Source organism: Marmota marmota, unplaced genomic scaffold (genome assembly GCF_001458135.2).
Source record: "Marmota marmota marmota unplaced genomic scaffold, marMar, whole genome shotgun sequence".
Classification (NCBI taxonomy): domain Eukaryota; kingdom Metazoa; phylum Chordata; class Mammalia; order Rodentia; family Sciuridae; genus Marmota; species Marmota marmota.
Genome location: NW_025999875.1, coordinates 675,937 through 693,414, shown reverse-complemented (window position 1 = coordinate 693,414; position 17,478 = coordinate 675,937). Strand labels below are relative to the sequence as shown.

Genomic DNA, 17,478 nt, shown 5'->3' with positions numbered 1-17,478 from the left:
CAGTGATCTCCCATTGAGTACTTTGCCCTTTCACTCTGTTGATTGTGTCCTTTGATGTACAGAAGTTTTTAATTTTGACAGGGTCCTGTTGATCCAGTTTAACTAATGTTACCCAGGCTTTTGGTGCAATATGCAGGAAATCATTGCCAAATGAAATGTCACCAAGATTTTTCCTTGTGTCTTTTTCTAAGATTTTTATAGTTTTCCATTTTATGTTTAGGTATTTGATATCTTTTAATTTTATATATGTCATAAGATAAGAATCTAAATTCATCCATCGCAAGAAGAGAGCCAGTTTTCTAAAAACCATTTGCTAATGAGACTCCTTTCTTCATTGTACCATCTTGGCATCCTTCTCACCTCTCCAACATTTCTTCCTAATCTCAATCATTATGACATTTGCTCTCAGAAAATAGAACTGGCAGCATGTTATGCTAAGGGTTTGGTTTAGGATTGCAGAAGCCTGGGCCTTGCCTTCACACTTTATTTTCTATTTAAACTTGAGTAAGTTATTTAAAACTTTTGAACCTTAACTTCATAATGAATAGGCAGTGAATATAACTCAATGTTGTTACAGAATTAATGACAACTTACACAAAACAAGTTTTCAAATATTAAGCAAATATTATTGTAATTGAAGTGAAAGATGATTAAATCAAATTGAAATATGAGAAAACTGCAAAAGGTCTTATAACAAACATACTTGCACTTTTTGTTATGAAACCCTCATTTAAGTACATGGAATGAAGTGACAGTGGTAGGAATGTGGGTTACCACCATGAAGACAGATATGTAGAAAGGAAATATAGAAAAGCCCAGAAATGAACATTCAGATACATGTCAAATGATAAATATTTATAAATCTTTTATTTTTCTTGCTTTTTATTTATTTTATAACTCTCTTCGAAATAATGATTTTTCTATATGATTTTCTTCTATTTGAGTACAACGTGTACTTTTTTATTTTAAAATTTCTCTTATTAGTTCATTATTCGTATACTCATTTCTTCTCTGTTCTCTTCTATCTTATATGGCAAATTTCTTCTCCATGCAGCATGACACCAAGTAGCATGACTGAGACTCTGGTGAGGCTGATAAGCTATTGCTCTCTCCCTTTATGCAGTGATGGTCAATTGACATTACCTCTTTCTTCAATGGATAAATGACAACAGGTCTGTTTCATGAAGTAGCTCTGTTTAAAATTATTTGCTCAAAGTATCACAGAAGGGGAACAACTGTAAGAGACTTTTTAAACAGGCCTTGAGATATGAATGATTATGGCCAGAGTCACAAAAAATTAGAACATCAGGGTGAACTTATGTCCTATGACTTTGTCATGGTGCCATATAGATGGCACCATGTCAGAATCTGGCTGTTGGTAAAAGTGTGGTCATTCTGAATTGATCCTTTTCTGGTTCTCAGACATGCCAAGAACCCAACCTCATTCTGCACCCTATTCCCATCTTATTCCCTTAGAAAGTGGAGATACAAATCAGCACTTACTCCCCACTGCACAGTGATCATAGCAAGTAAACATCTCAAGAGATCTCCCCTTCAAACTTCCAAACAAGGAAAACAATAAAACCCGGGGCCAACTGAGAACTATTTTCTACACAATAACTACTCTACAAGAAGCAGGATGGACTCCATATCAGAGAGCTGTTGACAAGAAATGTTACTACTAACCTTCTTTTCTTCTGTTACCCAGAGTCTCTGCCTCTCCCCAGTACCTTCCACAGAGCTCCCTTCACATCCTTGTTCCTTAGGGTATAGATCAAAGGATTGAGCATGGGGATGATGATAGTATAAAAAAGGGCAACAAACTTTCCCTCACTCTCAGTGTAACTGCCCATGGATTGGAGGTATGTGTACATGGCTGAGCCATAAAACAGACAAACCACAAGGAGGTGGGACCCACATGTCCCAAAAGCCTTTCTGCGCCCTGCCATTGACTTGATCCTCAGCACTGCCTGAGCAATGTGTGCATAGGAGCCTAGAATCAGTGCTGCAGGAATAACAATGATTATGACTCGGGCCACAAACATCTTGGCCTCTGTGCCTCCTGTATCCTCACAAGCCAACTTCTGGAGTACAAGCATCTCACAGAAGAAGTGGTTCAGGTAATGGAGGCCACAGAGAGGCATGGCCATCATGAGGCTTGTCTGAATCAGAGAGTTCATGAAACCTCCCACCCAGGCAGCAATAGCCAGGGAGTGACAGAGAAGGGGGTTCATGATGGCTGTGTAGTGGAGTGGACGACACACAGCAGCATAGCGGTCAAAGGCCATCACCACCAGGAGCACACACTCAGTGGAGCCCAGAGCAAGGTAAAAGAAGAGCTGAGCCACACACCGTCCATAGCTGATGGTCCTGTCAAGTCCAGAAAGACTGATCAGCAGCTGGGGCACAGTGCTGGTGGTATAGCAAAGGTCCAGGAAGGAGAGGTGGCAGAGGAAGAAGTACATGGGTGTGTGCAGTCGAGGGTCCAGTTGTGAGAGTGCAATGATGGTGGTGTTTCCAATGAGAGTTAGGGAGTAGAAAAGTGAAATATAGATAAAAAGGATGAATTCCAGTTGAGGCCAATCTGAGAAGCCCACCAAAATGAAGCCCTCTCCAAAACTGGTGTTGAAACTTCCCATAGCCTTTCACCTGCACAAATAACAAAAGAAAATTCAATGTCCTCTATGAAGAAAATGAATTAAAAATATTTTACAATATTCCCTCAGTGCTATAAAATCATGCTTTCTATTTTCTGTTTTTGTATTTAGTTCATTTCTGACCAGTCTTCTATTCTTACTCTGTTCTTTGTACTGCAAATCACTAGATCAGGAATGCTGGCATTATTGTTTCAACCACAGTCTTGCTGTCTGTTTTTTCTTTGGTCAGGTCACCCAGTCCTCTGGATCTGCTACATCTTTGCCTAAAAATAGAGATGGTGTTTTCCCTCCTCATTTCACTGAGTTTAAGACAAAATGTAGTAATGTAGAAATGTATTTTAAATATCTAACATGTAAAAATGCAGCATTATTATTCTCTGTTGTTATCTTTTGCCCCTGTCCTTTGTGTAGGGTATCTTATTTCAGATTTTAATCAAGAATTAACCAGACTGGGGTTAAGGTTGTGGCTCAGTGATAGAGCACTTGCCTGGCATGTGTGAGGCACTGGTAATCCTCAGCACCACATAAAAATAAATAAAATAAGGGTATTGTGTCCATTTTAAATTTTTTTAAAAAAATTAACTAGACTGTAATTGTGAGTTTGATCTGTGGGTGCTGATAAGCTACCTTCTGCTGGGATATCATAGCCAGTGCACCTATCCTGCTGCCCTTCTCATGACCAGCTGACACCTGTCACATAGGACTGAGAAGAGTGTTGATTCAAGACTCTGGAGGAAAAAAGAACAATTAACAGAAGATATACTCCATATAATGTGTTATCCATCACACCTTGAATACCCCTCCTTCCACTTCTTCAGCTAATAAATCTCATATTTCAACTGCACAGAAAAAGCTATTCTTTCCTTTCTAACATAGCTCTCTTTGTGAATTTTCTTTCTAGTACTTGGCCACTCACTAATATTCTTTTCTCTGTCCTTTTTTAAGTTGAGTGGTAGAAAACAAATTGTATTTAAAAGTAAATATCAGCATTTTTATGGTACTCAAGATATGATGATGTTACTTTCATTCATGCCACATAGTAGCTCTCAGATAAATTTTTTACATGAAACATTTGACCCTCCATCAAATCTCATGGAAGTTCACTTCCTCCAAGAAACTTGCAGACTAACATATAACACATTTTGATGAACTACTGAAGTGGGGTATGCATCAAAATTGCCTTCCTTGAAAGATTGATCTTTCTTGTGGTAAAAATCCAATTATTTCATATGAAAATATATCAGAAAGTAAATCAGGAAACTGGTGATTAAAAAAAAAAGTCTGGTTTGTGCTCAATATGAAATATCTTTTCCTAACTGCTGATTCCTCTAATGCCAAGTTTACTGAACTAGAAGATCATCATCAATGGATCAATGCTGGATCAATGATGATGAATTTGGAGACTATCCTTGAGGACCTTATGGAAAAGTTAAATGAAATGTGAATTTATTATAAAAACTGTTAATTCATATGTAACTTCACCAATACTCCAAAGCTGTTTTTTTTTTCTAAAACAGCCTTAGTGTACATACCAGATCCTAACCAATCAATTCTACCACTGACCAGATGAGCCATCTGTTCTGAAAAATTCGTTTCTATGAGTCTTAACTTACTTACCTGAAAACAAAGAAAATGAACCATTTTACATTAATTTGGGACTAAATAATATGATACATTCTGTAACTTACCAAAAATAAAAGAGCTATTCTCACTTTTAACAGTTGTCTTCCTCTATAACTAATCTTTAAGTTCCCTGCAACTAGATCGGCTGAATTTATTCATCATAATATTTTCATCTTCCAGGGCAGCTCTTAGCAAATATTGTTGAATGAATTAATGAATGCATTACCTACCCTGAGACACAATGTCCTGTGCACATAAATGCTCCAGAAATATTTGTTTCCTGTGTAGCATTCAAAAATTAATACACCTGCACTGTTTGTCATTTAGTAGCACAAGACTGTTAACCATTCCTGCTCTATATGTTCACCAATAATATTTATAATGCCATATAGATATGCTTCATATATTTGAAGTTGAACAAATGCTTATAACTATAATTGAAATGATAAACAATAGAACTATAATCCAAAGGAATTTCATTAGGTTGAAACCTGGATCTGTAAAACAATACATGGCAATTATGGTAGATATAATGATGAGATATCTTTGAACTGGGAGAATTAAATTTAGCTTTCAAACCTCCATTGGACAAATGTGGATTGGAGGACTTGAGACTTGTAAATTTGACAGTCATTCATAAAAACCAAAAGACAAGCCCAAATAACCAAAACAATTCCAAGGGGAAAAAAAAACAAGTCAAAAGTATCACATCTTCTGATTTAAGATTTTATTATAAACAACAGTAATCAAAACAGTGTAGCATCAGCAAACACACACACAAACTACCTAAACACTAGACCCATAGGCCAGTAGAATAAAAGACTTGAACAGAAATAAATCCTAACATATATGGCTAATTTTTCACCAGGGCACTAAGAGGACATAATGCAGAAAGGATAGTCTCATCCATAAATTGGAGACTATAAATTTCCAATGCAAAAGAATGAAATTGGAGCTTATCTCATACCGTGCATAAAAACAACTCAGAATGGATAAGATGAGAAGATTTTGTCATTTACTACAATTTTGGATGAAACTAGAATACATTGTATAAGGGAAGTAAGCCAGAAGCAGAAAACAAAAATTGCATGATCTCACTTATATGTATTATGTAAAAGAAAAGTAGATAGTAAAAAATAACAAACATCATTGCCAGAAATGAGCTGGGAAGGGGGAATAGAGAATATGTATCAAAGAATACAAGTAGAAGATATTTAAAATGAAAAAGTCTAGAGATCTAATGATAACAGAAAGAATATAGGTAATAAAATTGTGCCATATTTGGGATTCATGCTAAAAAAATATATTTAAGCTACTCTTGCCACATAAACAAAGAAAAATAAGAAACTGTAGATGATTGCATATAGATTGATTTATTTCCTGATAGTAGCTATTTCACTATTTAATATGTATGCCATAACATCATGTTTTAGACCTTAAATATGCATGATAAATTTTATTTTACAAACTAAGGAAAAAACAGAAGAAAAAATATGAGATGGAGAGTACTACTCAAAAGCTTAACAAAAGTCAACAGACTGTGTTAGTCAGCTTTCCATCACTGTGACCAAAATATCTGACACAAACAACTTGGAGGAGAAGAGGATTATTTTGGCTTACAGATTCAGAGTTTCAGACAGCTGGCTCCATTGTTCTGGGCCTCAGGTGAGAGGAACATTACGGAGGAAGAGACACTCTCTGGGATGGAGACAAAGAGGAGAGGGGAGGGGAGGGGAGGAGGGTCCAGATACAAAATATAGAGCAAACCACATACTTCCTCCAATCATGTCCCAGCTGCCTACAGTTTCCACCACCTCTCTGTACTCCAAATTATGAATCTATCAAACAAATTAATCCCATGATGAGGATAGAGCCTTCATTCTCCAAACGTTTCATAAAAGCCCTACTGATAGATAATTGAAGCATTAGGGACTAAGCCCTTCAACACATGGGCTTTTGGGGAATAATTCAGATCTAAATGATAACAGTGTCCATTGGACCCTGAATTTCACCAAAAAAACAAGCTCAGACTTAGCAAAATAATAATACAGGACATTTGCCTCTCTTTTTTGGAGAGAACAAACAGATCATTTCCTTATAGCCCTTCACACCATCGGATGCATAACTCCTGTGTACAGAATTTCAAACCAAGAACTTTTTTAATGAAGCCCTGCCTCATTTTCTCATCCATAATCTTGTACCCCCATATTTCTATCAGCTCCCTACTTTCATCATCATGTATCTTGTACTCTTTGAGTCACCATATTGATCATTTTGTATCACTTATTAGAACTCTCACATCTACTCAATTCTGGAAGAATGTAGTTCTCTACAGTTTCCAGTAGTGACAATGCAATAATAGTGGTGTTACTATCAGATTAATAAATAATTCTGAAAAGAATAATATGAGCATTTAAATCAGTCTTACCAAAAATTCACAGTTTTTCTAATGTGTCTTTAACATTTTTCTCTCTCTACTTACTCTTTCCCAACAGAAGTGAGCTATGAGCAAGCGTCTGCCATCAAAAAAAAAAAAATCTTTCCTCCTATGTCCCCTTTTAGTTTCTCTTATGTCTCTTCCTCTTCATAGATTACCTTATTAAAAGAGTTGCCTCTGCTCAATGTTTCTACCACTTCCTCTCCCACTCAGTCCTCAACCCACTTCTATATGAATTTTGCCCTCTCTACTTTTATAAGAAAACTCAGTGGATATTTTCCGTTTTCTTCTTTGCCATAGCATTTTACATGTTGACTCTATCCCTTTCTACACAAAATATCTTCCCTCACCTTCCTGGATATCCTCCTCTTTCTTTGGCCATCCCTCAGTCTCTAAGATGCTCCTCTTTCTCTGTACATCCTTTTCATGACAGGTTCCTCTTCAGGGTTCCATCCTAAACCTTCTTCTCTTACCTTCTAAGGAACCTTACTGGAAAATGTCACTTATTCCAGGGAGCTTGCATCACAGAGTCACTGTGGTTGATAATCCTCAAATGTATGCCTCCATCACCAATATCGCTTGAACTTCAGACTTCTATAATGAATTTGTACTAAATTATGTCTTTTTATTTTATGCAATTCGAATGCTTTGACATTTAGAGGTCTTGATGATCATGGAAGAAACTTCCATCTCAGGGATAGCAATTCCTAAAGATAGTAAGAGACTTTCATGAAAGCAGTCCTTTCATATACAAACTACCAATCCAGAAATCCTATTCCAAGCACCACTTTATTTGGTTTCAGTCAGGATCTCACACCCTGTACTTGCCTTGACCAGACAAGTAAAGACAGTTTTTATATCCCAAAGAGTGTTGAAAATATTCAAGCTCACTAGTTTTAAGCCTGCTTACTCTACCTGCCCAGTTCCATATTGCAGAAACCATAGTAGAGACTCTTGTTCACATTTTCCCTTACTCCCCCTGTTGCCAACCCACCTGGTGCTTCATTATATGCCTTGCCCCATTTTCTTAGAAGTCATAAGTAATAAACTATTTTTAAAGGATAGTTTCTTTTTTAGTTGTTGATGGACCTTTATTTTATTTATTTATTTATTTATTTATTTATTTATGGTGCTGAGAATTGAACTCAGTGCCTCACACATGCTAGGCAAGTGCTCTACCACTGAACTACAAAACCAGCCTCATAATAAACTACTAAATGGCAATCATTTTCTGGTCTGTTTACCTCATCTTACCTGAATAATAAAACCTACTGGTTAAACACCATATGCTTGCTGGACATCTCCACTTAAAAGACCCCTGGGGTCCATTACTAAACTCACCCTCTTACCCTTCAAAACTCCTTTCCTCCTGTGTGCCCTATGAGGGAAGGGCACCATAATTACTCAATTTGCCAAGCCAGAAAACTAGTCATCAGTTTCCAATAGCTCCACTTTGGTTCAAGTTATATCTTCCATATCACTTCATTTAAGACAGAGGTTCTCTAACAGGGGTGAGATGACCTTCAGGAGATACTTGTCAATGTCTGCAGACAATTTTCATTGGTACAATTGGCATCTAGTATATCAAGGCCAAGAATATTGTTGCACATTTCATAATACACAAAATATCCTATCTCACCACAACCCTAACACATACCCAAAAATGCACTAGCCTAAAAATGTCAATAGTGCAGAGGTCAAGAAAATCTCTATAAGAAATATTATTTAACATCTATTGTCTAAGCTATGTCCTTTGCTATATGCTCCTATGGGGCACTGTAATTTCCCACATACAATTTATTATGTTTATCTTAATTTCAAATTTGATTATTTCCTTATCACATCACTCTGCAGCTCACAGAGACAGAGCTTGGTCTCTCATATTCACAAATTTATGCTTCATGCTTGGAACAATGACTGGCTCATAAAATTGCTCAATATGTCCCTGAGACTATGGGCATATACCTGCATGAGCTCCTTAGCAAGTCATTGTGAAAGCATTCCATTTTGCAATAGTTTTGATTCCATTTACAAAGTGGGATATGGAAGTAGTCCTGTGTCCTTGGAATCTAGTGTTTTTGTCCAGAAAGTGATGTGCAAGAACAGGGCCCAACATTATGTACTCTCTAGCTGAAAGTTTTTTCTATCCCTGCTCCATCATATGGAGTTTTTTCTGCCAAACCAAGAACTTGACATTTGTCTGTCTGATTATAACCCCCTTGTTTGAAGGATGTGTACTAAAATTTAAGGACTTACTGAAAATGGGATGATCTCCAAAAAGTTAATAAGTTTATATATATATATATATATATATATCTCCCCAAATGAAGTGTCCCACTAAACTTCTCCCAAGACTGAAGCCTGTGACTCTCTATTCAGTACAGTCAACCTCACCCTCCCTGTACTGGGCACATCTCTGACACTGAGAAACCAGTTCCTACAGTGATGACCATTTTCCAGTCCCCTCATAGAGCTTTTCTCCACCTTTCCTTGGGCTCACTAGTGGGGTCTGCCTCATGCCCACATCTGGTAATCATGGAAAGAAAAGCTCTTCTTATTTATAAACTCCCTGGGAGTCTTTTCATCTGTAAGAACTGTTGCACATTACATCTCAGATGGACCCTGCAGTAGGGTTTTGGTAGATCCCATACAATATTCCCAGCCCTGTATCTCATAACCCAAGAGGGTTGGACCAGAAAGCAAGCCGAGCATTGGTCAAGATGGCTCAGGGAATGAGCACCATTAGGTCTCATATGAACAGCCCCAGTGCATATAGCTGGGAAGGGTGGGGAAGATCTCACTAGGAGAGCACACAGGATAAACCCAAATCTCCTTTCAAATGATGATACTCTGTATACTAAAGAAAACAGTCATGCCATGCAACCTTTACTAGGTTCCATATTCCTTAAGTGAAAATTCAAAAAGATCATTTTCTTAAATATTTTCCAAATTTGTCATTCTGGTGATGGAAAAAAAATGATAAAGATATGTGACTGATTCTTAATGTTTCCTGTTTTTATAGCAGCTATTTCTGTTTTCAAATAATTTGTCTGCAACTTCACACCTAAATAAATGTATGATGGCCAACACTTTGCCATAGTCAAATTGAATTTGAGGATTTCTCAAGTTCTAGTCAAAGGCTTAGATTAAAACCTTTACAAAATACATAGACTCAAAGGACAATGAAACTAATAAGTCTTCTGAAAATGTTTTTGAAAAATAAGTGTTTTCACTGTACATTTTATATTATACCTAGGAATGCTTAAGGACAGGCATGAAAGCTTATATTCATGCTTAAAGATCTGTTACATGGAAAGAATAGTAATTTGTTTTGTTCCTCTTCAAAGACCCAAACGAGGACAAACTGGTGAAATTTACAAGAAAACAGAATGTGGCTGAAAATAAAACTTAGAAAAATTAAAGTAGTCTAAATATACAGTGCCTAGAAAGGAAGTGATATTCTGGTCACTTGAAAGCTTCCTTTTCATTGAGAGGCTGAAATTTGGACTTCCTGAATGAAGATGGACCCTGCAGTGGGTCCATCTATAAAAATATTTCCCCATTACCTAGAGTATTGAGTTTGATGATATCAAGCACCATACTCAACACTTATATCCTATATTTTACTTCTCTTAAATTGTCTTTCAAAAATTTAAGTCTTTACTCCTAATTTCCTTAAGAAAACCAAGAGTTTTGATATTTTCGTATTTCATACTATTGATTATCTTGTCTGCATTACAAAGATCAGTGATTGCCTGTGTTCATCTCTGTGTTTTTATGTCTAAGTATGTGAATCTATGTCTGCGCATAATTTCTGTAAGTAGTAAACCTTTATTTATTGCAGTGCTGGGAATCAGACCCATGCCCTTTGCATGCTTGGCACGCATGTGACCACTATCTACACCCCCAGCCAATAATAAACTTCTTGAGAAAAACTATCCTGTACTATATCCTTCATAATTCACTAATTTAATGGTACTGTGTGACTGTAATGGAGCCACATTTAATCCAGAAGTTTTTAATCTTCTGTCTGAGTGAAGCAGGGATTCTACAAACCCTTATTAATTACCTTCATTGTTAGAACATCCATCCTTCAATTTGATTTGAATGTTCCTTTCCCCTGTTATGCTTATACATGTAGCTCTCTTATTAGTTTTCAGTACTGAACACACTACTAAATCTAACTAGGCACCAAAGTGTCCTGCTCCCTGTTCTCCATCACAGTCTGCATTTGAATAGATGTAATCATTCTGTGATCCTAATCCCATCACTTTCTTTTTTTTTAAGAGAGAGAGAGAATTTTAATATTTATTTTTTAGTTTTTTCGGCAGACACAACATCTTTGTTTGTATGTGGTGCTGAGAATCAATCCAGGGCCACACGCCTGCCAGGCAAGCACGCTACCACTTGAGCCACATCCCCAGCCCTCCTATCACTTTCATGTAGAAGTCACACAATCTCCAACATTTCCCTGAGTATTTATCTTCACAACTCTTCTATTAAATACTTATTAATAGTACACTGATGTTTTCCAGTGTAGAACCAGAAAAACACAGTGGGAGTCTAGTCAACAGTTAACATCCAAAGGCTAAATTTAACAAATTTCATTTTTAACTATCACTCCTCACACAGAGCTTTGTCTCAATACAATGGATTCTTGCCAACCTGCAAGAGGTGTCCTCTCCTTCAAGACAACTTTCTTGCTTTATATGTAACAACTCTGACTATGACTTAGTTCTTGGTCTCCTAGTTCTGATGTGTACACTTTACATGACAGAGCAATGGCATCATAGGATTTGAGTTTTGGAAGAGACTGTGAAGCCAGAATGGTACCCTCAGTCAGTTCTCACCCAGGGCTCTATCAAGGGAAACTGTTCCATTTACCTCTCTTGATTCTATTGCCTTCAAGATGATGTGAGACCCATCTCACACTGGTGGCATCTAGAGATGGGACAGATATGTTCCTCTTTGGTCCTCACTTCATCTGTGGAGTGGAGGGCTTGCACCAGAGTCTTGTCCTGGAGAAACCATGCTTCTACATGGTTCCCTCCTTCAACAGGGGAGCCTGCTAAGGCTCAGAACCTAGGAGGTGGAAGCATCTTCCCTCTACACTCTGGTTCAGTCACCCTATCCAGCTGAGACAGAAAGAAGCTGGTGTGTTATCAGACCACCTCCTGACCTACCACAGGGGAGAATTGGCTGAGCACTGCCAATTATCCCCTGTAGACACTGCCACAATCTTTTTAAGAGCAGTGGAGAAAGAATTATCATGACTGGCCTTGGAGACTTCTGGGCCCCACCCAATGTGATGATTATAACCAACTGACTGGCTCAAGATATGCCTTGCAGTATTCAGTTCTCTCCATCCCTTCACTCTGCTCAAACAAAACTTATGTATCCAGTGTGTACAGAACACAGGTTCTCCCTTGTTTGTGGACTCTGTAGCCTAGGATTCTTCCCACACCCGCTACTTTGACTACAATCCTACCAGCCCTTCAATCAAACCAAATTTCATGTCTCACTTGGAGCCACCATGATCACCCCAATCCAAATGCTTTCCTTCTCTGGAACTTTCTCATCTAATAATGTTTGTGTCTCTTTTACATGTATCATGGATCCAACTATATATTTTCTTCATGAAAAGTCTGATGCTTTAAAATTCTCTTATATACTACACTAAATGTATTAATATTCCCTATTTCACTATACCCTGATATTGTCCACAACAAATTAAAAAATTAAATGCATTTCTTTATCAATTCATTCTATAATTATTTATTGAGGAATGTATACTAGTCTAGATGCTTGAGAAATAAAAAACAAGATTCAAAGTTTTTCAGTATCCATTAAAGGCACAGATGATATGAAAATCCTAGCTCTGCCATAACTAACTTTGTGATCTCAAGAAACTATCTTGATATTCTTGAGCTTCAGTTTCCCCATCAGTAAGATGAAGATAATGTGATCTATCCTGTACCACTGTTTGTGCATACACAATGTATGTGAAGTGCCTGGCTTGTGGTAGACATTCATTCTGTGATAGTCAGTATTACAGTAATAAAAACACTTATTTAGTATTTTTTTCTTTGCCTGAAATAAAGGAAAAAAAATATGTAGCTGTCTACAAAAACATCCCCAATCAAACAAGAGAGAAACATCACCTGAAATAATTGTACACAAGGTATAAAGTTAAAGGTCTCTCCTTTTATTCAGAAAGCATAAAACAATAAAGGGATATATTAGAAACATTTAAAACAGTATTACCTTACAAGATCTTACTTTACATACAATTAAGAAAAATATCACAAAATAGTTATAAAAGAGAGCTCTTTTCCAAAAGGTGGGAAATGTCTTCTTAGATGAACTACTTCTAGAAAGAAAACTAATACCTAAAATATATATAGTGCTTACAATGTAACAGGCACTATTCTAAGAACTTACACATATTAACACAATTAATCCTTGGGTCATAGTTACCATTTTTATTCATGTTTTATAAAAGAGGACATTGATGCACAAAGGGTTCAAACAATTTTTTTCAAGGTACTCAGCTTCCCAGTGCCAGTACCAGTCTCTAAAACCCAGTAGGAAGTGAGCTAAGAGGGTTCACAGTGTCACTGGTAGTGTTGTTTTATTTCTGTAATATGTAAATGGAGGAAACTACATGCTTGCATATGTGTGGCTATACAAGCATAAAGAAAAGCATGGGAAGATTGACCCCAAACTATGCATGGTTATGCTGCCTATTAGATGAAGAGATTTGAATATGGTAAGGTGGTGGGGAGAATGATGGATTTTTCTTCACACAATAATAGTTTTCTTTGCCATATAATTAGCATCTTATTTTTTTAAGTTCTATCACTGCATATATTTAATATCCATGTAATGCATTCAAGCCACACAGTCATTTTTCAGCATACATTTTACAAAAAGGAAGTTAAATTTTCTTACAGCTTCTGGAATATTACTTAGTCAAAAAAACAGAATGACTTTATGACTTTTTCTGGCTAATGGATGGATCTGGAGACTATCATACTAAGTGAAATAAGTCAATCCCAAAAACAAAGGTCGAATGTTCTCTCTGATATGCGGATAGTAACACACTATAAGTGGGGCAGGAAGGGAAGAATAAAAGTTCAGTGGATTAGAAAGAGGGGAATGAAGGGAAGGGAGGGGAAATGGCTTAGGAAAGACAGTAGAATGAATCAGATAGAACTTTCCTACGTACATATATGAATATACCACAAGTGAAATGTCACATCATATACGACCACAAGACTGGGATCCTAATTAGAATAAGTTATACTCTCCATGTTTTCAACATCTTATTGAGACATAATTCATACATCCTACAATTCACACATTTTTTAAGAGGGGGGAGAGAAAGAGAGAGAGATTTTTAATATTTATTTTTTAGTTATCGGCAGACACAACATCTTTGTTTGCATGTGGTGCTGAGGATCGAACCCGGGCCGCACGCATGCCAGGCGAGCACGCTACCGCTTGAGCCACATCCCCAGCCCCACAATTCACACATTTAAAGTATGAAATCCCATGATTTTTATTATATTCCCTGAGATATGCATCCATCATTTTTAATATTTCTTTTATCCAAAAATGACATGCCCATTAGCAATTGCTTGTCATTCCCATATCCAACTCTCCAGGCAATCACTGATGTGCTATCTGACTCTATAGATATGCCATTTCTGGAAAGTTCATTTCAATAGATTCTTAGAATAGTCTATTGAGTCTGTCTTCTATCCTACCATAATCCTTTCAAGGTTCATCCAGGTAGTAGCAAAAATTAACAGTATGTCATCCTTTTTTATGGCTGAATGTCCCATTATATGATTAGATCATTTTTGCCTTATCCATTCATTTGTTGGTGGTTATTTGGGTTGTTTCCACTTTTTGGCTATCAGAATTATACTGCTATGAAACATTCACATGTGAGCTTTTTGTGCACATTTTGATTTCTGTAATTTCAAGAAACATCAAAATGAAATCAAATATTTTAATATGGTGGAAATAAAGATGTTAACCATACATGTCAAAATCCTGGGAAAAAATTTTGATATTTTCTACAGGTGATTTTACTCCCTATAATTTTCATAACACTTAGACTGAAAATCTATTGGTAATGAGGATAGTGATTAAATGGTACTCATAGACTGTAATCATTATAACAAGTTTTTCTTTATCACTATCCCTCTAAACTCAACTGAAGAGGGGAGTGCAATAAATGGTAGCAGGGAGGGTAGATACATTCTATGCATGATATGTTCATATGTGGAAATGTCACTGAGAAACCCACTATATAATTAATATGACTGAAAATTATAACAAAAAGATAATGGTAATAAAAAGGAGGACTACCCAAAGGATGTAATCCTTTCTTTTGCCTTGGATGAAACTTGCACATCATTTACAGATATATAAAAGTCTCATTGTCACTTAAAGACTACAAACAGAATAATTTAAAAAATTGTACATGAACAAAAAAGTAGCAGAGTTGGAAAACTATAATTAAAACAAAATGTCTTTGATTCCAATGGTGAAAATCCAAGCCTATATATACCGGCTTGGAATGTAGCTCAGTGGTAGAGCATTTGCCTAGGTGAAACCTGGAATTAGATTCCCAGCACTGCAAAACTTTTTTAATAAATAAATAAAAGTATATGGCAATGAAGATAAACAGAAATCCAGGCAAAATAAGTGAAAATGGCTGTCACTCTTTTCCTAAGATTTATCTCCCCTGGGGTGGTGGGGGGAAAGCTTGAGGAATTTATTCATTTCAGTTGCTATATAGAATTTCATGACATAACATAACTCTGTTTAATCATTGCTCTTGAAGAGTAAACCACTCTGGGTGTTTCTAATGTTTTGCCACTTTGAACAATGTGCCAGTGAACATATTTATACATAGCTCTAAATCCCATGTGCAGGAATTTCTCTATACAGTCCATCACACATGGTCAGAGGGATGAGCATCTTCAACATAAAAGATATTCTGAATTGCAGGAATTTATCTTGTTTCTGTCCTTAGAAAAAAGAAAACAACAGCTTTTAGATGCTTACTTATTAGATAGGTATAAAACTATACCTCCCTGCCATTTTAATTTACACTTCATTGACTATAAGTAAGGTAAAGCATTTTTCCACATGATTTCCAATTTCCTTCTGGACTTATCTGCTTATATATTTTGTATTTTATTAGGATACTTATACTTTCCTAAAAGATTTGTAGAAAGGATCCAACATGGCAGGCCAGAGGTGAGGCAGCATTCTGTGTCACTCTGTGACCTGGGACTCAAGAAGTGAGAATTCTGCTTCTCTGCAAGCGATATTCCTGCTTCTGCACAGGAATCGTGGTCACCATGCCTGTGCAGGGCTCCAGGCCTCAGCTTCAGAGTTGGTCTCCCAACTATTCGCCCACACAGAACCACCGGGTACCTGAGTGGGGACCATCAGCACCTGCACAAAACTTTTGACCACACATCCAAGCAGAAATCCTAGATGCAGCTCCCTATGTGCAAGATCTCCAGCTGCCACTACTGTGTGGACCCCCATCAACCAATGTGGGGCTCTCCTGTTGCCCCCATCTTGGGACTTTGCAATAAAGAAGATAGTCCCCTACACACCATGGCACCGAGGAACTTCACACAGGCTGGGAAGACAACCAAAATCATACACTACACTCCACAGACCCAGTCTCTGAACTTATAATCCAATGCCATTGCCCGGCTCCCCCCACCCAATCAGACACTTCATTGCTAAAAGCAAATCCCTCCATCTTGAGTCACCTTCATCACCATCTTTAGTGAGGGCAACTTCTAGTTTGGAACTCCGGAAGGCCAGGTACCCAGTTTCTAACCACACCTGTCCCCAGCAGCTGCTAACCCCACACAGTGACTGCCTGTGGGGACAAGTTTATGGAGTATTGCATACATGGAATAACTTAAGGGCATCTGAGTGGCAAACCACTCCCCCATGCTAGGTGTGTGAACAGCAAACCACTTACCCCATAGGCACAGCCCTGGGCATGAGGCCATGTGTTGCAGTGTCTGGACTTGCTCCATGGCCCACTCCTCGATTGGTCGCTGGGAAGACAGTTAGCAGAAATTGCATTGGTGGCTGCCTGTAATCTGCTTAGCTACTGCCTGAGTATATATACATGGTAACTGCTCAATAAAATCAGACCTGCTTCCTGCTTGGTCTCCAGAGGTCTTGATTAGCAACTCCACAGCCACACTCTCCTCTACCCTGTTCCATGGACCTCCTCGCTGGATGAGAGAGAGCCCATGAAGCTGGCACCCCCAGAAGGTCCCAAACAGGGACCTGAGGTAAGCCTATGAGACAGGGTGTGGCCCTATCACAGAGTAGTGAGGAAGGGGAAATGGGGAACCTGCCTAGTTCCACCAAAGACTCGCAGCTGCAAGTGCTGTACACTCTCTTAGATACTAGAGGTTTAACCCTGAATAAGAGAGAAGCTCAGAAGTTCTGGGATGTTATGATTAATGCCAGTCCATGGATAAGTGCCGCTGATGTTTTTGAACCTAGGTCATGGGACAAGATAATGGCAAGTACATGGCAAGCTGAAGTGAAACAGGGTTATACTTTACCACTACATTTTTTTTCTATTGTGACAGTCATTCAGCAAAGTTTAGGGGGCCTTGCAACAGACCCTTCTCATATAATGATGGCCCTGAAGGAAGATGAGACTGTGAAAGACAGGCAAAGGAAAAAAGTGGGGTTGAC

At 37.7% G+C, this 17,478-nt stretch overlaps 1 protein-coding gene across 1 annotated transcript; it reads right to left on the bottom strand.

Moving 5' to 3' along the window:
• Positions 1-711: 711 nt before the first annotated feature.
• On the bottom strand, positions 712-4,980 carry LOC107160546 (olfactory receptor 2Y1-like). The gene has a single exon (XM_015507219.2). The coding sequence runs from the start codon at positions 2,637-2,639 to the stop codon at positions 1,701-1,703; it is 939 nt and encodes a 312-aa protein (XP_015362705.1). The 5' UTR covers positions 2,640-4,980; the 3' UTR covers positions 712-1,700.
• Between the last annotated feature and the right edge of the window lie 12,498 nt (positions 4,981-17,478).

Bases quoted from the DNA above. Each gene is read 5' to 3' on its own strand.
- LOC107160546 (XM_015507219.2), bottom strand. From the start codon at position 2,639: ATGGGAAGTTTCAACACCAGTTTTGGAGAGGGCTTCATTTTGGTGGGC.